The sequence below is a fragment of the Vanessa tameamea genome, chromosome Z (assembly GCF_037043105.1).
Source record: "Vanessa tameamea isolate UH-Manoa-2023 chromosome Z, ilVanTame1 primary haplotype, whole genome shotgun sequence".
Lineage (NCBI taxonomy): Eukaryota > Metazoa > Arthropoda > Insecta > Lepidoptera > Nymphalidae > Vanessa > Vanessa tameamea.
In genome coordinates, this window is record NC_087341.1 from 4,421,982 (window position 1) to 4,446,342 (window position 24,361).

General features: G+C 31.3%; 1 protein-coding gene across 6 annotated transcripts in view; it reads right to left on the reverse strand.

The window, feature by feature from the left end:
- Positions 1–246: 246 nt before the first annotated feature.
- LOC113404222 (hypoxia-inducible factor 1-alpha-like) overlaps positions 247–24,361 on the reverse strand; it is an 87,044-nt gene continuing 62,929 nt past the window's right edge. The window contains exons 7-11 of one of the 6 annotated variants that reach the window (XR_010309882.1): positions 21,868–22,118; positions 7,221–7,974; positions 6,914–6,969; positions 875–983; positions 248–414 (exon numbers count right to left, since the gene is read on the reverse strand). Coding sequence is in view for 3 of the 6 variants with exons in the window: in XM_026645060.2 (XP_026500845.2) it covers positions 4,846–5,061; positions 6,914–6,969; positions 7,101–7,974; positions 21,868–22,118 (1,397 nt within the window). In the remaining 3 variants the exon portion in view is untranslated. Of the gene's footprint in view, positions 415–836; positions 984–4,622; positions 5,062–6,913; positions 6,970–7,100; positions 7,975–21,867; positions 22,119–24,361 lie in introns of those variants that run through there. The other 5 variants (XR_010309880.1, XR_010309881.1, XM_026645062.2 and 2 more) reach the window with 5 other exon arrangements.

A 24,361-nucleotide genomic window follows, 5' to 3' on the forward strand; every position in this document is an offset into this window, starting at 1 on the left:
TATTCAACTACAATTATTACCTAATTAATATTAAGATTCATATACTCATTAAGATTATTATAGTAATTAGACGTTGCACATTTCTAGTCATTAATTCTAGTACTTTGAATTAAGAATATTTTTTAGAACTACTGTAATATTTTTTAGAACTACTGTAATATTTTTTAGAACTACTGTAATATTTTTTAGAACTACTGTAATATTTTTTAGAACTACTGTTATATTTTTTAGAACTACTGTAATATTTTTTAGAACTACTGTAATATTTTTTAGAACTACTGTAATATTTTAAGTATTTATCGAATTCTACTAATTATGATGTTCATGCTGAGGTCAGGAAGCGTTTGTGACGAGGTGACGATATTGATTCTTCTTCGGCCTTAGATTTTCGACCGATGAAGCAGCTTTTTCAGCCTATAAAAAAACAAAATTAAATACAGATTGATGCAAATTAAATGATTCTTAAATCTTGAAATATGTAAATAATTATAAAATTCGCCTTCCATAAATTATAATAAGTATTTCGCAACGCAGTCATAACGCAAACGATGATAAAAATATATATATATATATACATACATTCGAATTATAATATGATATTGTATGTTGCATAAATAATCACATAGAAAGAAAAAACCCGCTGAGTCTATGAGTGTTTCGGCCGTGCTTACATACATACGTCACTAAATACTCAACAGGGCACGATGATGTACTCAATAGGGCGCCGTACTGGTGGTAGCAACCTGATGAGAGTTATCAGGCGCATAGCAAACTAATAACTGCCTCAACAAGCAACTAGACTTGTGAAAATATTGCCGCATAAAACGACCACTTACTTGTCACTTTAATACAATATTTAATTGGCAAATCGTACATTTTCATATCACCTGTTCATCTTGTTAACATTTCAGATCCTAGTCTGAATTTATACATTCCCGACGAGATGATATAATGGTGAGATGAGACGGTGAAATTCTCCACTACTGAAAAAGATATCAATAATTAGTTTCTCGTTTATTTAAAGATTAAATATTTACAATTATAAATAAAAATTAAACCTTATTAGAAAATATGCCGACATGAGTTATTTTGATGATACGGCGACTCCATTCCCTCTGATTCCTTCCTTAGTCCAATCGAAAGATTAAGCAGTTCTTGGTGCCTCAATTGTTATAAATTATAATTTAAAAAATTAAATAAAAAAACCAAAATAACAAGGATGTAAGAAAATATTGGTTTTAATAAAATTAATACCCCAATGTAAGGTGATATTTATACATTAAATGTTTTTTTATTCTTCTTTACATAAATCAAAGGTAATTTCCAGCAGCTCAAAACATTAAAGAACTCAACTATTTTCAAATATGCAATATATTTGTTATGAAAATTAGAAGGCGGACAAGCTGTTCTTGATAATATTAAGAGAAAGTAATTGTAAAAATTCGAAGCTTGTGTCTTACTTTTGTTTAATAATTCTTGTTTTAAACAATAATTGAAGAGACGTAACATCGAACAAAATAAGCTAAACCTACCCGGACCAAGAAACCTAAATTAAACCTTACAAACCGCAAAATAAACTAGAATAAGCTATAAAAGAAAACCTTAAGTAAATAAATGAAAAATTAAAATTATATTTTTAACTGAAATCATAACAATAACACATTATTGCAATACACACATCAAATATGGCAAAAGTATTTTTTTTAATATTAACAAATGCTAATATAATCAAATCGTAATCAATAAATTGAATGAGTTAATAAATCAATAGATTATGAGGCAATCAGTCTTTGCATATAAACTATGTTAGATAACGGTTTAACCGAATTAATTGAAATTTAATTATACATTAATTTTGAAATAAAGATTCTTAAACAAACAGCCGAATTATGACTAGTTTAATGAAATATGAAATCCATAAATAGTAAATGAAAAAAAAAAGCCTTTGGTAAATAAAGTGCAGACTTATTCTAACGTGATTATAATTAAAACAATATTTGGTATTCATATGTTATACCCACTTAACATGTTTCCTTAAATCATAAAGATCATAAGTATTTTTTTGTTCGATAATTTTAAACTTAAAAGTACATGTAACTTAATCTTAGTTCGATAATGAGTAAGGTCAACTCAGAAAATGCACTCAGGATGCGACTGGAGCTGGGAAGTGTTCTGATTTCAAAGAGTAGTGGAGGATATCTACACAGTTAGTGCACCTAGGTTTATCTATGTCTATGTCTAGGCTCAAACATAAAATACAATTTCATACAACGTGAAAATATATTAATTTGTAATTAAAATTTATTTTCAAATAATTTTATGTTTACAAAACAATATGAACCTAGACATAAAGAGCATTGTCATAATTATTATTACATTAAAGAAAATAATAATAACAATAATCCCATTAATTTAGGTTAAATGAAAACAAAATATTTGGCAGTATTTTACGGCCGGCTGCCTGCCTGTCGCCAACCCTCCTTGGGTATTATGACGTTGGTGTGATTATTTCCCGCCACCGAACGGGTTATTGAGGCGTTCATTCAATTGATGGCGATGCCTTACTGAAATTCCCTTAGTCGCCTCTTACGACACCCACGGGTCGAGATGGGGTGGCTCTATTCTACTCTGCCGGAACCACGCGGCTAAATATAACCATATTATACAAAATAATACAAGAAAATAACTTCGATATAATGAGATTGTCATTATAATAATAAAAAATATTTTAAAGAGGAAACGTTATAAATATCATAATTATAAACATATAAAGATATTTACAACGTTTTGGAAATATAAATAACACGGTATAAATAATTGTCTTTGGAAATCACACGAAAGGAACAATTTATATCATAACTTTAAAAGTTGTCACTAATATTTATTTTACTCACAATAATATTTTTTAATAATTACATCCATAGTAAGACCTTTGCATAAGTAGTTTCGAATAGTTGTACTATTCCAAAAATATGTTGAAATTTTTTTTTTATTGTATAATCACTGTGGACGAGCTATACATCAAATTTTTTTACCAACACTATCCCATATTATTGTAATAGCACAATTTCGTTGTCAATATGCGACAATTACGATTTAATTGACAGAATAGTTTATTTTTATATAGTATATAATAACAATTCAATGATAGTTATACTATCAATATTAATTGTTTTGACATATAAGAATGACTACATTTTGTGTTACAATTATTTGAATCGAGTTTCACAGCTATCAATATATTATAATATTGATAGTTACACCGTCAATAGAATAAAAAAATTATATTTAGTTTCGAAAAAATGTATTAATAAATTTGCACCGATGAGAATTTTATTCTTTTTTATATTTTTTCCATAATTTAAAGTTAGAAATGTGAAGATCAATATTTGATGTTGTATCATTCTCAATAAACTCTGGTTTATTGTTTTTTTACAAAGAAACTAACTATATATCTTTAAGTGTACTCCAGGATTAAAAACAAATAGTTCGATGTAAATTTTACATTTTTCGTTGCAGTCTTTTCTTTTCGATAATCCAGTCTATCCAGTCGAAGTGTTTAACTGGAGTTTCTCTTGTTAATTGATAACAAATTTGTTGTTCAACAATTTTTTTCATATATAATATCATAATATTTGTCTGCAACATAGTACTAATTACTGTCACCATATTTCAATTAATGTACTGTAGTTCGTTCTCGTATGTCAGTCTGAACGTATCGTTCTTTTTTTAATTTATTTTTTATCGAATCATTATTTGGACCACCATTAGAAAGTCTATGATTTGAAAATTGGCCCTGATGATTTAAAAAGTAGATTTTTTTTAACATTATTTTATTTATTTATTATATATTTTATTTGAATTAATTGTTGTAAAGGCTTAATATCAAAGCTTCATGCTGGTTTTTATCTTCATCCACCTTTTTTAGTTTGTAAAATCTTATTTGAATTTAGTCTAATATATGTACAAATATTCCAAACATCTATTAGCTGTTGGTTTATTTTTAATCAAAGGTCTCCTCGGTATGTATTCAATAATCTATAATTTGTTATAGCCATTAGAAATTCCGTTATAATTCTCTGACCTAGTACAGTTCCTCGGCTCTATGCTTACCACCGAAAATACTTATCAGTCTGAGAGTTATAAAAAAATTTTTTTTGAATTTGTATATTTGTCATTTTAAAATTGTCTAGTGTTCTGTTCAAAGTTTTTAATTTTAAAATAAGAAATATCTTAACGATCACTATGTTCTAGTTTATATTATTCACTATCAGATTCTCTTTGAGTTCACAGTTGATAATAACATCACTTAAATCTAACAAAGTTGTCGCACTAACACTAAAGTACACATTGATATAGAAGGTGATTAGATTATATTTTTATTTTGCAGGTTATTTGATAGTTCTTTTAAGATTAATAACTATATTATCACTAGGAAAAAAGTCTACTTTGTTCTAAAATTATAGACGTAATTGATTTTTTTTAACTCGAAAGTATTAACTAAAGAAATTTTGTCCAATTTAAATTTGAATTTTTTGAAATTTTGATTTTTTTTTAAATTTGTAGTTTTTTAGTTAAATTTATCTTCGGTTATTTACATTACTTAATCCAATGTTATACGTAGCATAGCGTTCATACAGTATTACTGAAGAGCATAGTATCACTAAAAATATATTTATCACGTCTAGTTCTGATACTAAATGTCAATCACTAGTTGCACTATCACTAATAAATGTTTTTTCAAATAACAATTGTCCCTCTTTAGTGTAAGATTCATATTTAAAAGGTTTCATCTTAAGTGTCAAGAATGTCAAAGGCATAAGTAGACACTTAAGAGGTCTTACACTAGTTGACGTCATCGTCCTTAAACTCATAAATATCGGGGGGAGTCATTCGGGGGCCGCTCGCTCTTTTCGTATCCCTGGTCTTTCTCGAGTACCTCTTATAACGTGTAGTTTTATCTACTTCGGGCTCGGTAAAATTATCAATAGTCAGATTACGACTATCGACACCGTCTTCTGCTTCGATTTTATCTATTGTTTTTACGAGCTCATCGTCACCCTGTAATAAATTATTTTATGTATTTCACATTATTAATTACGGGACTATTTGAATTTTCACGAAAGCGAACATTGAATACACATACGAAGCATTAAATTTTATACGAGTGCACTAATCACCACATAGAATAATGATACCAAAATATTCATTACAGGAACAAGTTGAATTGAATGAGGTTGATTTTAAAATTAATTTATTTGTTTTATACTGAATTATCATTGTTGGAGTTATATTTATACAATGTTATATTTTATTGATTATATAAATTTGTGTAGCATTAATAAATTAAAAAAAAATAATCAAAGAAGTAGTGTGACTATAGGTCTTTGTTGATGTAACCTTGATAACAGCGTCGAAGATTACAGATAATTCAGAACGGTGTTCGGATATTTTTGTACTCATAAGAAAGTCATACAAAATATATTTGAAGATGGAAACATCCGATTTTGAGATGTATCTTTAACGGAAAACTTACACTTATTTTCCTTATGTTTAGTAATAACCATTAATTGCATACGACTCAAGTGTACATATTTACTCACATACAAACATGCATTATGTACCTCATTACATTTAAAGAAATATTTTTTCATGTGAAAAAGATTTCGCAGCAGCCCATACATAAAAAATTATAATAATTTAAAAATACTAACATCGCATAGCATGTAGAATAAAAACAGCAATAGCATCCATATATTTTTCAATTCTCACATAAATGTACAGTACCCAATTAGTCTAATACTAATCGATATTTTTTAAAACATTGCACGCGTAGAATTTCGAGAAGAAATTTTGGGCAATGCACTTGTAAAACGTATATGAATTTGTTATATACCTATATTTTTACGTTCTATTAAAGCCTCACAAGGGCGAATTCATTTTCTTTTTGATTTTATTTTTAGTGATAATAAGTGAACATAAAAAAATAATGAAGTGTTCTGTATATTATTTTTAAATGAAATGCTTTAAAATGTTCTCCGTTATCTGAGAATTGAAAAAAACTCTTATGAAAAAATATACACAAACATCCAACTTGACATAATGGGTTGCTATATAAAAATTATATTCTAAGTGATACGTAAAAACCGTTTATAATTAAGTTTATTGACGCATTCTCCCAATTTAAGTCAATTTGGATGTATAGATATTTTAAATATCAATTCTAAGTCGAATTACCTCTAACATTTGTTTCTGCATGTAAAAAAACATTAAAAATTTTAGTTGCTTATTCAAAAATAACGTCAAATAAATATTTATTAAAGGTTTTAAATAACAGCTTAGTCGGCTCGAGCTTTAAATACTTGTGCGGTTAATTAAATGTTAATATATTTGTTAAATAACGACATGATAATTACTGATGTTGTTTGAGTCAATTTTCACTGATGATAAAGCTGTTATTGACACTCTCTTGTTATATTAAAAACAATAATGGCTATAATTTAATAATGTCTGACGTGCTGAGAGCATCGAGATTATTTTACAAATGTACTGTTGATTTTAATGATTGTGGATATTAAGGTATGATTTGCCGTGCTGTTGGCTTAGCTCTGTAAGATTATTCAGCGTGGCTTAAATGTTACAGAAGCACGACAGTGCTTAATCAACACGAGCAAAGTCGCAAGAAGCATCTAAGACTTTATCTTATTTTATGATCATCGCATAATATTTTCTATAACACTACCTTTCAGACTACCTAGACCTAACCTAACCTAAGCTAATCAAAATAGCATATTATCTATCGATATCAAATTATACATAATACCGTAATATGCCTATGAAATATAATCTACATGTTCATATCTAAAGTGACGGAAACTTCTCGTAATCAATATTTTTAGAGTGATAAACTTACCAGTATTGTGTTGGACGGAGTAATTCTGCCTCGTTCTAGGTTGTAACTGTCCTCAACTGAAACAATATGAACAATACATTATTTCAAATGAACATAATTTTTATTATTCATGATTAGGAACTGGTTGTTAACGACTGCTGGATTGGATGCGCGTGAATAATTGTCCATTTTAGAAACGAGTACTTACTCGCTAAATTTAACATGTAATCAAAGTCGGGATTGTCTTTCAGCCCTTCTGAGCGACTCCCGATATGAACATTTCTTTTGTTTACATTCTTATTATCAACTTTACGTTGTCTTTTCAAACCTGATGTTCCGGGAGTCGGTTCTACGTAAGGCTTTGGTGCTCTGATGGATGGCGACATCACTCGACGTTCTTGGATAATTGGTGGTGAAAAGTGAGAGCTCGGCCCAGCTGGTTTTCTGGCTTGTTCAGTTCTTCTTGGTTTTCCAGAGGTTCGTGAACATGACGGTTTGCTTTCTTGTTCACAAAATAAATCGGACGAAAAGCTCGAGCTGGAGATATTGAACTGTATTGGCAAATCTCGGGAGTCGCTCAGATTGGTAAGACTGGTATCGACGACGTTGACAGTTGGTGGGGCGGCCGCTAAATAACTCATGTACAGATCATTCTCTGTAGGAGATAATATCCGGTTAGTATCTTCAGGGCTATCCGAGATACACGTACACGGTGGACCTTGACAGATTCCCAGACATAGAGCCCTGATTATATCCGAATGATCATCTTGTGTATCCATTTCACTTGTTTCGATTTGTTGTTTGGAGCTCGTTGATGGTAAATTTTTATTGCTCTTCCATTCCCTATTACTTGCCATATCTATGGTTTTAATAACACTATAGCTTTTCTCTATAGCCTTCTGTATACGTTCTCGCTGTGGAGGTATAATAGCCAGGTGTGATGGTGAAACTTCTCCGTTAATGGAACAGGGGTTATGGTGAGTGTCTTCAGGCTGCGGCGAAGGCAAGTTTGTTACGAGGTGAAGAATAACCTTTTCAAGTTGTCTTGGATCTTCTACAGGTAATGACTGCTTCGTGTCCTCCTGTATGACAAAAAAAAAGAAGTTATTTAATGTTAATATTAATTAATTACATACAGATAAAAATAAATAAATAGAAACTGTAAAAATCATGACCGCATGGAATGCCAGCACGCATGCTGCCAATCGCAAAATGTAGTTGAATAGCAATTCCGATTTTGCGGGTGAATAATGAACTAATCCTGTCACTAGTGGAGGCGTTACAGTTTTATTAAAGTATTTGTACTACTACTTCAAGGACCTAACGTTTAACTGAAATCTGAACAAAGACATAATTTGGAATAAGATAAGAATATTTGCATAGTTCGTTTGCTTTATCCGCACCGGCTTTAACGCTGTTTCTCTGATATAAGACAGAGCCAATGTATTCAATACGGCCTACCCTGGTTCTCAGGGAGCTATTTAGTTCCTAGATGGAATTACACGACATAATGAGAACAGGAACGTCATTGGTGGATTTTATTGTATTCTTAAGAGAACCGCGGCGGCAAACCTATCTGAACTCTTTGGATAAGAAAGACCGTGTGAAACGAAAGAGTTCACCTCCTTGCAGACGGGCACCCAAGTTCAAAGTGCATCGGTGTTACCAGTCGGAGACCTATTGGTATCGGGAAACATTCATCGTCTCAAGATATTTACGATAACTCTTCTTATTAGTGACCAGACTCTATAATTGATAAAGCTTATTTCTAATTCAGGTTAGGGATTCGTGAATGGCAAAATCTTAATTACTTTGGTGATAAGTTACTGTTGGCCTACATTAAAAATAAACTCATTAAAAAATGTGTTTGATTTTTGATCGAGTTAATTGTTATGATGTTATGTGAGTTAAGATTCATCATTTGAATCATCGAAAATTATAATATTTTCATATAATATGGCTGATTCTCTTAAAAAATCGAAATTGTTGTCCTTGCTGATTTCTATAAAATTGGACTGAAAGGTAAAATTAAGAAGATTCTCCCATGAAACCACATCACTGGGTGCACAAATCATGAATTAATTTTGTTTCCATTGTTATAAATAAAAAACATATTCTTAAATATACACCTCAAAAATCATACCCTCATCGTGTCTCAAGTACCGAAATTTAAAACATTTTCAAATATTAACCATGACTTTTCTATTTTTTTTTAAATAATTAATTTTTTTATTCATTTATAACAACAATATCTTTTTAAAAATGAATATTTGTCAAAAGATACTAAGGGAGAAACACAAATTAACTTTTCTAATGTGTCCTTAAAAAGCTAATCATTCCCTCATAGCTTAAATGACAGTGAAATTAGAGCGAAATTTTAAATCAAACTGAACGCAGCGTTATATTTTTAGTAAAGTGGCAGCACTGCTATAAAAATAATATGGCGAACTTGAGTGTCAGTGATAAACAGTATCGTTAAATTTAGTTTAAAGTTCTAATTATTCTAATTTACATTTTCTCCTCCTCATTTCCTCACACCGTTTTAAGAAAAGGTAAGAGTTTGTTTTTTCATTATAATCTACTTATCGTATGTGTTTTTAGGGGTATTTAATTAGTATGTATTGGCATAAAAAAGTAACGTCACGTTCACAGCTTTTTTATACGTAACGTTTTATTTCGTCATTCCCTCGCACTCATTCCCCATACGATTTGTAGGTGAGGGACCGACGGGGGGGTGAGGGAATGATAGATATTTTAATAAATTCGGTTAATTCACTGTTGTATGTTTTTTAGGGCGATATAGGAAAGATATGGCAAGAAAAAAGAAAGTCACAGAAGCAGAAGCTAAATTAAAGAAGAAGGAATACGACAGAAAAAGAAGGGAACAAATTAAAAGTGATTCTCAATCTTTAGAAACGCTTCGAGGAAAGGAGAGAATTAAATATCTTAAGAAACAAGAGAAAGGTCAAGTGAAGCCTGCAAGTAATATAAATTCTAGAGAAAAACGGCAAAAAAGAAAACAATAGAGAATAAATAGTTCAGTTTATAGAAAAAAGAAAGAAAATTTACGTAAAAATTTGTCAACGTTAATGAGTAATACGCCATCCGATAGTCCAATAGCATTTGTAGAACTTGCTTCTCAAAACAACGCTATTAATAGAGATGCGCTTGCTTCGTGACGGCGGAGATTGTTAAGAAAACGTCGTGCAATATTATACGCCAAAATATATAAATTAGAAAAGAAATTGAAAAAAGAGGTTAAAAGAAGAGAGAAAAACTAAAAAAGTCCGTAAACCTATAAAAATATATATATCTACTACCCTTAAAAACTGACTGTTGCATTAGAAAATACATTGCCATCATTTCTTAAACATACTGGTAATAGCACACCAATATCAAGCTATAACGCAATTAAAGAAGAATTTATCAGACAATGATGTGTTAATTCATATAGACTTCAGCGAAAATTACTCCTGTAAATACAGTAAAGAAATTTAAGCGGTTATCATATCAAGAGATGCATGAAAAAGGGGTCAAAATGCTGGAAGTGGCCAGCGATAAAAGGCGAAGAACTTTACGCCTGGCAAGATGCTCTTCAAACAATTGATACCCCAAAGTTGATTAAAAAAGGCTGTTACTTTGTGAAAGAAATAGATAGCAACTTTTATGTCAAAAGTCAGGAAAGACTGAAAAGTAATTTATGAAGATGAAGACTGATAGGTAATATTCGTCGCTAGAAGTGCCATTTATGGTTTTTATAGTACTTACGGATAAAAATGAACATATCCGAAACGTTATTAAATATATTTAGTTAAAGTAGTAAAATAATTAAAAAACTGGAGTTAATACTGTGATTTTTGTTCGACGATATTGTTACTCTGTTATCTATTGTAGGAATTAAAATTTTGCAATAAAAAAAGTTGATTGAGATATTAAAGAACATTTTATTTTCATTTAATCTGTAATAAAAATCATTCCCTCACTGTGCTGTCATTCCCTCATTTTTCATTTAAGTTACAAACCCCATAACCCCCTTGAAACTCAAAAATGTTGGGGACCAGTATAATCCTTAAGATAATTACACTATACTCTTTTATAATTTCAGTAGAAATTGTATAATAATAAAAAAAATATTCCACGATAATAACAATATATTTTTTCGATTTTTTTGAGAATCAGCCATACATTTTGAGACTTTTCTGAATAATTATTCGTGAAATAAATATATATATTCGAGAGCCGAGATGGTCCAGTGGTTAGAACGCGTGCATCTTAAACGATGATTTCGGGTTCAAACCCGGGCAGGCACCACTGAATTTTCATGTGCTTAATTTATGTTTATAATTCATCTCGTGCTCGGCGGTGAAGGAAAACATCGTGAGGAAGCCTGCATGTGTCTAATTTCAGCGAAATTCTGCCACATGTGTATTCCGCCAACCCGCATTGGAGCAGCGTGGTCGAATATGCTCCATACCTTCTCCTCAAAGGGAGAGGAGGCCTTAAGCCCAGCAGTGGGAAATTTACAGGCTGCTAATGCTAATGCTAATGAAATATACTAAAACCTGCTGATTAAAAATGATTTCTCGAAAATGTTGCTAGCTCTCGTATCATTACAGAAACTTTTATTTTTATTTGAGTTTGGTGGATTGATCATTCCAATTTTTACCTTATGGGGAAAAAATGCTAACTTGTGGATTATCAATGAATTTAACATTAACGTGCTCACGTCCTTATTAAACTACATAATAAATTTTATAAACAACGTGTATGACGATGTCAGGGACTCGGAAATTGACTTGGGGTACGTAACAGCTGCCTGTCACATTATAGCAAAGCTACTGGTAGCTAGTTTAAACATAACAACATGTATATGGATCCAATATATGTAATTGCGTGATATCAACAGCGAAGATAATAATTTAAATATTTCAGAGCTGTGTTAAAAACTATGAATTTGTTGTAAATTTTACATTATCAAGTTTGACAAGGAAATTATCATGAACAACAAAAATATTAAATAATTTAAGTAAAAGTAATTTAAACAATAATTGTGATATTTTAGTCTACTTGTGCATAAAAACCCGAAGAGTTCGTTATCTTTAAAAGTAACCCGGCGATATAAATACAAAGTGCGAATGTAAGTTTATTAAATATTTTTAAATTCATTAATAATTTATTCGACTAAAACACATATAAAGTTTAATTTTAAATACGACGTAAATTAAATAAAATTGACGTATTTTTTAATTTTTTAGCGTTTCTTTAAATCCTACGTAGGAAACGTAAACTATGTCATAATTGAAATCACGTACATTAAAATTGTTTAATTAGTTTCTTAAAAATATTTTATTATTGAATAGGTCAGTATTTAAAAAGTGTATTAAATAAAAAAATAATAAAAGACGTGTAAATATTAAGTTCCACATACCAAGAGCTTCGAGGCGGAGAAAAACTAAACACTATAACGTATTTTCAAAAGTTTTACACTGAGAAAGTCGTTTTAACACTGTGTTTTCATTTTTAAATTACGTAAATAATATGTACGGAAGACGGAAGACGTAAAAATAATATTTTATCACTTTTTTACAAATGAATATACATTTTACTGAAACTTTTAAAACTGTCTAATAATAGTTAATTCAGTCACTTAAAAAAACACTATAATGTTATTTATTTCAATAAATAATTAAACACAAAGGTTAAGAGAAATTTAAATAAATTGTTTTAAGTTCGAAATGCACTGCCCTATAGTAACAACTTCACAGACTCGACGGAAAACGCGAATTATTTTCCTCCGCGACCTTTGATGTTCACCATTGCGCGGTATCTGGTCCTTGTAACGTCCGCCCATTGCACCTGCATTTATATTCTAGTCACTCACACATAAACAAATAAATCAGACATATAGACTATATTCCGATAGAGCAGTGTGAAGCAGGGCGGAGCGTTCAATGTAGAACCCTAAGTTGTAAGCTTTACAGATGAAATTTGCAAATTGAAAAAAAATTGGGTCGAACATACATCAAAGTTCATATTGCACTCGTGAAAACTTTACTAGGATTTACACGTACTACTGTAATCTAGATAGGCGGTAGGCGGAGCCTCCTGTACCTGCCCACTCATCAATAAACTAAAAAAAATGCAATATGCCTTTTTTATATTCAAGAATTTATTAAACGTTTACGCCCATTTCATAAGAATTATATAGAAGTGTGTATACAGTTTGCATTTGTGTGTAATTTAATTAATAAAAAAGAAATACTGAGATTCTTGCTCGTTTTCTTTGTATAATCTACATTTCTTCTGCTTTAAATTTTATTCAATCTTGTTAAATGTTCATACAATTTGATTATTGAATATATTAAATAAAATAATAAGGCGACCATAAAAAGACTAAATTAATAATCAATAAAAATTATATTTATTATTATGTTGTAAATTAATATTGGAAATTAAATCTTATTAAAAGGGCTTACAAATCACGTAGGTGGTATGTTTATATTACCTTACGACGTCTTTATTCACTAGCCAGCGTAGGTCGGCTAATTAACTCAAAATAAGCGCGTTGAGCAGAATTGACGCCTAGCAACAGGGATGTTATTGTTATGTAATTTCGAATCTGGATATGCATACAAATATGCGAATGAAATTTTACCGGTTTCACATACGAAATTATTTCACGAATAATTCGACTGTATCGGATGTTTTCACCTACGAATATTAAATTATTTAGAATATTGAAAACGAAAAAATTACGAGGTAGTAGTGTGATTTTATTTATAGGGTTATATTCGGTATAAATAGTCTTAAACACAATTTAAGCACATCTCTCTATATATAACAATATACAAATATGGAATCGCGATTTTTGGATTGTCTTGGTTCGACAATCATTTCATTGTAACCTGCACAGGCGTTTTCATTAATTAGGAAAATTATTAATAAACCAAGCTATTATCTGATTGGTTACGTTTATTTAAAGCATATTATAAGTCTGGGTTTAATGAATTGTACTTTTATAGTCGTTTCTTAATTTATATATATATATAGTTTTTAAATATCTTTACTCTGATGAACAAATTATTTTGAAAACGCCGATAGGTAATTTATTTTGAGTGTAGTAAACATCTATTATAAATATAATGACGTTATATATTAAGTAATAAGAATTAATATATATGTATGTATATAAAATACGGCAACGTTAAATTTTGTAATATGGGAAATAAGTTTCGTATGATAAAATAAAGAAATACAATACTAGCTGGATTTAGCTGAATTCAGTTTGTGACAAGAATGCTTTAGAACTCGTTTTAACCCTTTGTTCCCAATGAAAAAGTAGCCCATTCCCGTACCAAGGGTTAAAATTTCATGAAAATCAATTCATTTGTTTAGCCGTGAACGCGTAACAGACAGACAGAGATACTAGCTATGCATTTTTGATATTCGTACAGATAATTAGTGGAAAACAGTGACTACCGTTTTTTGACAATTTTTTTTTTCATGGTATCGGTTTGCCGACGGCAAGTAGGCCACCTGATGTTAAGTGACACGGCCCATAGACAATGGCTCTTTAAGAAATATTAACCATTCCTTACATCGACAGTGCGCCACCAAGATTGGGAACTAAGATGTTATGTCCCTTGTGCCTGTAGTCACATTGGCTCAATCACCGTTCAAACCGGAACAGAACAATATTGAGTAATATTATTTGGCGGTAGAATACCTGATGAGTGGGTGGTACCTACCCAGACAGGCTTGCACAAAACCCTGCCGCAATAAACACATATTGTGTTTATATTATTCTGATTAAGAATAATTTTGGAATGACGTTTAGGTAAAGCTAGTTAGAGACATTGACTTGATTAGAAGACAATGTCGATTTCTCTCATATTATACGTCTAATTTAAAAGTCTTAATTTATATTGTCAAATATTTGATCTGGCCATTTAAAATTATTTGATACGTTAAAAAAATGAATGTATTTTATATATAGTATAGCAATAAATAGCTTGCAGTTTTCAGCAGGATTTATTTAATAAATTAAAAACATTTTTTATATTTTAACTGTTAGTGACGGAATAATTACAGAACAAAGGAGATCGTAGACTCCCTCCGCTCGGGTTACAAGGACGTAGAAAATTTGCTGTTATACTAACAATATGGCGTTACCTATACCATAAAATAATAGATTTTTCTCTTTGTTTAGATGATAATGTCAAGAATCAGAACGGACTTTGTACATAACAGTGTAGCATCTCAACTGTCATACGATTATAATAATCTAATCGGATTAAGTATTTTTCCTTTGATAAATAAAGTTTTGAAAATATAACCTGCCTACCTGATGTAACCATCTAGAAACATCCAGAACGTATACTTTTATTTTAATATAAAATAGTAGGTTATCTTAGGCGCTGTAGGAAGTATTAACCAACTCTTACATCGATAAGTCGAAATCTAGTTTGAGAACTGCGATGTTATGTAACTGTAGTTACACTGGCTCATTTACTGCAACTGGAATACGACGATACTAAGTAATACTATTACGCGTTAGAATATGTGATAAGTTAATAAAACTACTTAATCTCCTGGGGCAATAGATTTAGCCGATATAAGAGTACTAACTATTTGCTTTGTCCCTGCTAGAGTATTAGTTTATTGACTTTTGAATTTGGAACACAGTATAATCGGGTAAGGACATTAGAATACTTGCACCGTGTTGCATATAAATATTTCAACTCAATGATACACTAATATAATATAATGCTATGAATTAAAATGATATAAAATGTCTTTAATATATTTTTATGGCATAGGTGGCTACGTGAAATATGCTCCAAAGCTTCTCCTCAACGGGAGAGGTGGCCTTAGCCCAGCAGTGGGAAATTCACAGGCTGATAATGTATAGGTGGCTAACTAGCAGTAGGCTCACCTGATGATATGACTACCACCACCCATGGACATCTGCAACATTTGGAAGCTTGCAGGAGAGTTGCCGGCCTCTAAGAAATGAGAAGGTTTAAGACAAGAGTCTTAAAAGTTCTCAAATCGGGTCGGAAAAACCACCGGCGACAGCTGGTTCCACGGAGTGGTTGTGCAAGACAGTAAATCCCTTAAAAATCGGACTGTTGTGGATTTCCGGATATCGAACATCGACTAAATACTGGTCTACCTCTAAACGTTGAACCGATTTGTTTGATTTTTTGCGTGTATATGAGAACTACTCAATGGAGGGCTTAGATTGAGCCCGGGAAGTAAATAAAATTCACGTTTTATTCGTCCAAGGTCGGAATATCTCTATTACGCTAATCATTATCATTACATAGTATAAAACAAAGTCGCTTACCGCTGTCTGTCCCTATGTATGCTTAGATCTTTAAAATTACACAACGGATTTTGATGCGGTTTTTTTAATTGATAGATCGATTCAAGAGGAAGGTTTATATGTATAATAAATGCATAACATATTAGAGGAACACTGATAATTTAAGAGGTTTCTGAAGTGATGTCGTAAATAAACACATTTTTGCGCTTACATTGCAAACGCTGGACGAACCCAACGAGATATATCAAAATAACTGTATGTACTATATGTACTCCAGTATGGTACACCTCAACACGCGATGGTGTATGTCTATCTCTTAGGGATAGTCCAAAAAAACTATTTTGTATCCTTTACTTTTTAAGAGAAATGATGGCTCATTTTCGAAGTGATTTTGAGCAATAGAGCATTAATCCTTATCCAATTAAGTACCTTAAATACATTGTGCATTTAATATAGATCAGCATGCAGCTTACAGCATGTGATTTAAATGAATACTTTCGAAGATATTACAGATTTAAAACGCAAGGACATAGCGGTTTGTATTGTCTAACGACTGAAAAACTTTGAACGTTGTAAGACATTCTGTACTATATTTAGTATCAGCATTGTCCGTACGAAGCCAGGGCAGGTCGGTAGTATACATATAAAATTAGATTAGTTTCACACAGATTTTCTCTTTTAAACACACAGTTCAATTTATCGTTCTGTAGATGTGCCCAGACAGAGTCTCAACGTCAATACATTTTAATGATAACGTGTTATATACATATATGTATGGTATACAGATGGGCCAATGGGCCACCTATATTAGTCATAGGCGTTGTAATAAATTTTAACCATTCCTAACCTCGACAATGCGCCATTGGTCTTGGGAACTATAACACAACAATAATAAGTATTATATTGTTTGACGGAAGAACAGCTGATCAGTGGATGGTAACTACCCAACTGCATTCGTGCGTGCTTTCAAGAGACCTTACAACCAAGTACAGTTTTCAATATGCATGTCGGTCATCGGAGTGAAGCTAAAATATGTTGCAAATCGATATTGCAACCGGTTGAACGACGGGTCGCTGATTAAAAGAGTGTACGTAACACAATACAAATGTTTTAAAGACAATTTTTAAATCGATGTATTAGGGGGTTGGTAGTTTGTATTCGCAGAATTAATAACTACTTAAACTACAACTCAGAATATTGTTACTAGAATGCGGGTAAATATTACTTATTTCTTTTCCTTGTTCTACATGGCTGTGCAAAACTGCTATTGCGATTGTTACCAAACTTAAGTTATCTTACATTACATTAGCAGCCTGTAAATTTCCCACTGCTGGGCTAAGGCCTCCTCTCCCTTTGAGGAGAAGGTTTGGAGCATATTCCACCACGATGCTCCAATACGGGTTGGTGGATATACATGTGGCAGAATTTCGATGAAATTAGACACATGCAGGTTTCCTCACGATGTTTTCCTTCACCGCCGAGCACGAGATGAATTATAAACACACATTAAGCACATGAATACTCAGTGGTGCCTGCCTGGGTTTGAACCCGAAATCATCGGTTAAGATGCATGCGTTCTAACCACTGGGCCATCTCGGCTCTTAAGTTATCTAATTTAAGTAAAATATATATCGTGTATATTTAGATATTATGATAGTGAGTATAGTATTAATTACATTCTTTTCTTTAAATAGATTGAGGAACGTCACTTTGATCTCGGGTTATGAGGAAGAGCCCTTAATTGTTCCTCTCCCGTACTAATTGTACTAGTGAGAGCAACGGAGTAGACCGGGCTTGTTCTCTGTAAATTGTTGGATACAGGTTGGTGAACTTAATTCGAATCATGCAGCATTTCTAAATAACCAATCACATAGAGACAAGACAGTATTTCATCGTATTTGAACCAACGATCTTTACTTGTGATTTGTTTGTTCCATTGTTGTGAACCAACTCGTAAATTCCCCTTCATGTACACATTACGTTACAATTTGCATTATATTCATTAACAGCATAATATTGCTTAAATGTACATATTTGTAGTCATTCCGTATTTTCACTTCAGAGCATTGCAGTGTTTAAAATATTGCGTACAGTATAATTATGTTACGTTTTATTCGGTGTATAATATTTCAGTAACCGGCTTACCGGCATTAAACAGCTTACCATCCGAATAATTCGTCAACAATGTAATCTCAATACCGAATACATTGAAACAGTATACAGGGTTATGAATAAATATTATTTAATATTTTTTCAATTGAAGTTCTTTTTTTTATAGCTTAGGTTGGCGGACGAGCAAATGGCCCACCTGGTGGTAAGTGGTCACACTGTAAGAAATATTAACCATTATTTAGATCGCCAATGCGCCACCATCCTTGGGAACTAAGATGTTATGTCCCTTGTACCTGTAGTTACACTGGCTTAATCACTTTTCAAACCGGAACACAACAATACTAAGTACTGTTGTTTGGCAGTAGATTATCTGATGTGTAGGTGGTGGCCCAGACGGGCTTGCACAGAACACTACCACCAAGAAAGTTCTACTTGTAATATCGTTTTTAAAAAGTATTTTGATATAATCTTTATCAAAATTGGAAGTTTAATAAAAGAGTTCCTGCGTTCTTTCCTTTGTATGTTTGTATGTAAAATGTGTATGCAAAAATTCCCTGAATTTTCAAACTCTGATTTTCGTTCAAAACTCCGGATATAACATAACTTTAAACATCACTAATGTTCATTTTATAAACCGCTCTGTTGTAGTTTTGACGAATGAGGCGTTACAGTTTTACAAGATTATAAGGAATTGGCAATGTTTTTTGAACATGTCTTGATTCTTCATCCTGGATTAGTTCCAGGCGAAGGAACTCCTTAACAGACAACAGTATTATCACAAAATTTAGTATACTATAAGGTTTTCAACTATTAATTTTTTTTTTCCGTATGACATGCATTATAAAATAATAAATATGTACAAAATTTTAAATGGCAATTCGGACTATCCTAAATTATTTATTATATTATGTTATTTATTTGTATTTCCGTGCGCACCAAATGCTTACGCTTGAAGGCACGTGAATATTTTTAATGTAACGCGTCCGAATCGAACCTCTATCATCACCCGTGTATTGACTCACGAAGGCGCGTCCTTCCGCGTCAAATTTTTATCGGCGTGCATTATTATGATAAATATACAGATTTGGTAAGTATTTATCGGTTAAAAGAATCGTTAGGTACTACAATTTTATTGACACAAACAAAGAGTCGCTGTTTCAATTAGCAGTTCTTTACTCACTTTTTTTACGTTTTTTAAACATTTCTTTGCTATTCGAATTTTAAATGTAAATTTAAAAAAAAAACTTTATCATTTTTGTTCCATAATTCGTACAGTTATCACCTATTACCACTATATCTTTCTTTATTTCGTCAATTCTATATTTGATAATAATCTAATACATAAATAAATCATAATTATACCACTCTCTGGGCCCGATTCAAGTTATAAACCTGTTGTAATACGTTTATTTCTAAATACAATGAATGCCAACTCTGTATCATTCATTAAATTATTTGTGTGTACAAGGTACTTCAAAAATTACTGTCGTTATATATAGAAGTATAAGTACCGCAATCAAGTATCAGTTATCTAATTATCTACCGGGTGTCTTACTCTGTACGATAAAATGATATTATATCCGGTCCTATATATTACAGATAGTTCAGTACTCGGACGGTTTTGTGTATCATTAGATAGTATAAAACAAAGTCGCTTATCGATTTTTTTTAATAGATAGATTGATTCAAGAGGAAGGTATAATACATGCACAATACAGAGAAACACTGATAATATAGAGGTTTCTAAAATTATGTCGTAAATAAACACATTTTTTGCGTTTACATTGCAAACGCTGGCTGAATCCTACGAGATAGATCAAAATAATGTAGTATTGTACACCTTAAAAAAAAATCCGCAATGGTATATGTCTATCTCTTAGGGATAACTCACAATAACCATTTTTTATCTTTTACTTTTTACGAGAAATAATGGTTTATTTTCAAAGCGATTTTAAGCAAAACAGCATTAATCCTTATCCAATTAAGTATCTTAAATACATTGTGCATTTAATATAGATCAAAATAGCCGCTTACAGCATGTAATTTAAATGAATATTGACGAAGATATTACAGATTTAAAACGCAGGAACATAGCGGTTTGTATTGTCTAGTGACTGAAAAACTGTGAACGTTGTGAGACATTATTTAGTATATTTAGTATCAGCATTGCACCCGTGCGAAGCCGGGGCGGGTCGCTAATTGTATATAAAAAAACTAATAATTTTTTTGAGGATTGATTGATGGATATTCAAATAAAAAATATAGTATATTGTTATTGTAATGAAAATCATAATTGTTAAATACGGATTAAAAGAAAACCCCGTTGAGTAACTCTCCTACATTTTTCTAACATAAGAGGTATTTAATTTCGAACTGGTATTATATTTTTTGACTATACAACAAATAGTCAAGCTTAATGCTTCTATATTGGAAAACTTTGACTTGACTTTAAATGAGTCTTTATTTTTTTTTCATAAAGTCATTAGATTGTCGCGCCAATGTTATGTTGAAAAGATTATGTTAGAAAACTTGACGCAAGTGTCAACATCAACTTTAAAAATTTTCAACTTAAGGGCATAATAGATAATGCCTTAAAATACACTAAAAAAAGCGGCAATAATACGTACAAAAAATATAAATACCTTTGATAAGAAATGAACACTATTCATTGAATTAATCTGGGCAAATCGTGTATCTTACAATTTTTAAAATAACGTTCTCTTTTGACAATCGATGTGTTCAAGGGGGTTTACGTTGCTTTAGTAGCGTCAAGTCACCAGCGACGACGTACTTCATTAAATAATCAAGACTTTGAATGTCAGGTTAACGTCGTTAAGTCAGTGAATAAATCACTACAAAGCCACCAAAAGTGTATATTGTCCGATTGAATATAATTGGCAAATGTTGTATTTATATGTCTGTTTATCTTTATCTTCTAATAATTAAGGTTCATGGAAATGGCTAATTTCAAAAGAATGTTAGAGTAAGTTTGTTTTAGATTATAATTCTAACTTACAACTTACTAGCAGCGTTAAAATCATCCTGCGTTGAGCTCAGATAACCTAACGGATAGTAGTCTAAAATTAATGATGTTTTAACGTTCCAACACATAAGCTACACTTCATTTTTATGAGCTAAATTTGTTCATTTCGTGCTTAGCGTTGAAGGAAAATATCGTAAGGAAAGCTGCATGTCTCAGAAGATAACCTGTTACATATTTATCCATCAACCTACATTGTGGTACCAAAAAAAGGAGAATGAGTTGAACCAAAAAAAAAAACTGGGTAACAAAAAAAGGAGATTAGTGTTTCTATTTAAAAGGCCCATTCTTTCAAGAAGGAAAGAGTGCTTATCACGTGTTTGCTCAGATTAATGTTTAGGGTTAGCTTACTGTAGTGTGGGTGTCAGTTTGTAAAGACTAATTTTTGATCAGGAGATTGAAGTACTTTGTGATTTTATGTTCTATATAATTGAATAAGAATACATATATTATTGTTCTATTTTAGCTATTAATATTATATTTAAGAATTGTTACCTCTTTCTCTTCTACATCAAAATCCTTCGGTTCCCCGTTGTTGATCATCAAGGTGAATTTCCTCTTCATTAGTTTAATCAGATGTTTTCCTTCTTGCTCTGCGACGACAGTATTTGTACACACGAAGCTTGTTACCGCCTTCGTGTCCCTGTCCACATCGAGACGGCCTAGAGTTCTCATATAAATGAATTCGCCATTCTTCGTCATCAAACGGTAGCAGGATTCGCCAACCAAGCGGTGCTGATCGTACACTGGGGAAAGAAATATACATTACAATACTTAACACAAAACGTTATTGCACTATCTAAAATAAAAATAATTTCTTGAAGTTTATAATGCAATAATCTTTAATTTATAGCATTCCTTGATCAATATCCTGTGATGTGTTGAGTGCGTAGTAAGTAACGTAACGTTATATATATTTGATTTGTAGGAACTGATTGTTTTTATTTATTAAAGAATATGGTATGTGAAAAAACTGCTTTTTTACAGTATATTTGCCAAAACCTCAAATTAAGGATTTTTATTGTTTCGTTATTCGTTTGACTATTTAAATTGCTTTTTGTGGGCTGTTTAAACAACACTGTTTGACGCTGCTCTATTTTTGTTTATTGGCAGCTAAAGTTGACATTTGTATTTAATGAAATATGGATTGAACTCAACGCAAACATTTATTTTAGGTATACTAGACGACCAGTGATTACCAAAATAAAATAAACGAGAGCCGAGGTATAAGTCATCATCAATTATTTCGATACTTTGAATAGTTATGTCGAAGCTTTCAGGGCGGTTGAGTGAGTTTTCGCAATTTGTTTGGTCGCGTGAAGATAAAGTATAAAGAGACATTTATGTGAGGGCAATCAATTGTTTATTTCGACAACCATCCTTTTAAATGACTAGTTTTATTGGCGTAAATATTAATTATGATTTTTGTTCTGTATATTTTCCTATTTAAAATTCCTGCCTTCCCGTGACAGAAGTGAGTCAACTTCGTATCTAAAGTGTAGATAGATAAATAACAAACAAATGTAAACATAAGATAAAGAGAAGAGAAACTAATGAAAATTAAACGAGAATCCGTGACACAAAACTTCATAGTTTTGTGTTTTTGTTTTGTTTGTATTTTTTCACGTACTCTCTTAACAAGTTTATGATTATTCATAAACTTTTAAAGATAAGGTATGACCTATGCTTTGAATATCATGTATTTGGTTCCTACAAAGTTCGTGACACTAACGTACAACTCAGTTACGGTCAAAAAGTCCTTCGGAAACTATTTCCAAACTTTCTTGTAACTTTGGACTAGTTAGAGCTTTTATTTTATATCATTAAAGAGTTATTAAGTTGAGCACTTAAGTAATTAAATTACAAACATGTATTAATGAATTGAAATAAATTCATACATGCAGTTCACTGTTACATCACTGTAGACAGGTTTAACAAGACATTATTTCAATTTTTATGCTGATTCACTGGGCAATATCGCTGTAATAAGTGGAAGAAAGAGCGAGAAGTAGTATAATACCATGTATATTCTGTTACCTTCTTTAAAAGACATACTCATAATAGACAGACAGACTAGAATATATGGTTAAAAATTTCAAAAATAAAAATCTTAATAAATTGTCGACAAAATTTAATAATAATAATCTCTATTCACGCGTGTGAACGCGTCACAGCTGTTTATTGATAACTAAATATAAAACTAACTAACTGTTTTATAAATTAAAACACCCTGACCGTAAAAATGACTGTTCTATAAAAATCAACCGGTTCTCGTCTTTACATTTGTTTATATATTTTTAAATTCTTAAAATTTTATGAATTCCTCTATATTTTAGAGATCCAATTAGTCGCTATGGCACTGTTGGTGGACTACGCAAAATATATAACAGCATTTTATAATCTATTTAAAATAAACATCTGCTTGCTTTACAGCATAGGTACAAAAAAAATCAAACAGTAATACTACCAGTGATTGTAGATAGAAGAAAAACAAGAATGCGATCGATTAACGAGAACATGCAATGAACGGACCGATTAAATCTGAAATTTTGGTAGTTTTAGGTGCGCCCTTACTTCCCTACGCGTTCTACGTACTCGCTAATTGTATCGCACACAAATGTAACTTCGTTTTAAATTAACTAGTGTTTTAGTTCTTTTAACAAGAGAGGTACAAGCCTGACCTTATAGCTTCCACATTATTCACTGTAACTTTACGTGTTACTTTACTTATACTGTGTTTTTACTTTACTTTATGAATATCATTCGTGTTTTAAGATTTAAGTTTATATCGTCTCTATATAATGTTCAATGATCTTTACATACTCGAATATTTGTATTTGTAAATATAATTTATTACTTCGCTAATATCTTTTAGCTGTGGTGGTTTTTTAATGAGATTTTGCACTTTTGTCTAGATTGTTTAATAATAGGAGAAAAAATTAAACTTCGTCATTTGTCACTACAAAATCGTGCATCGTAGACGGCGCTA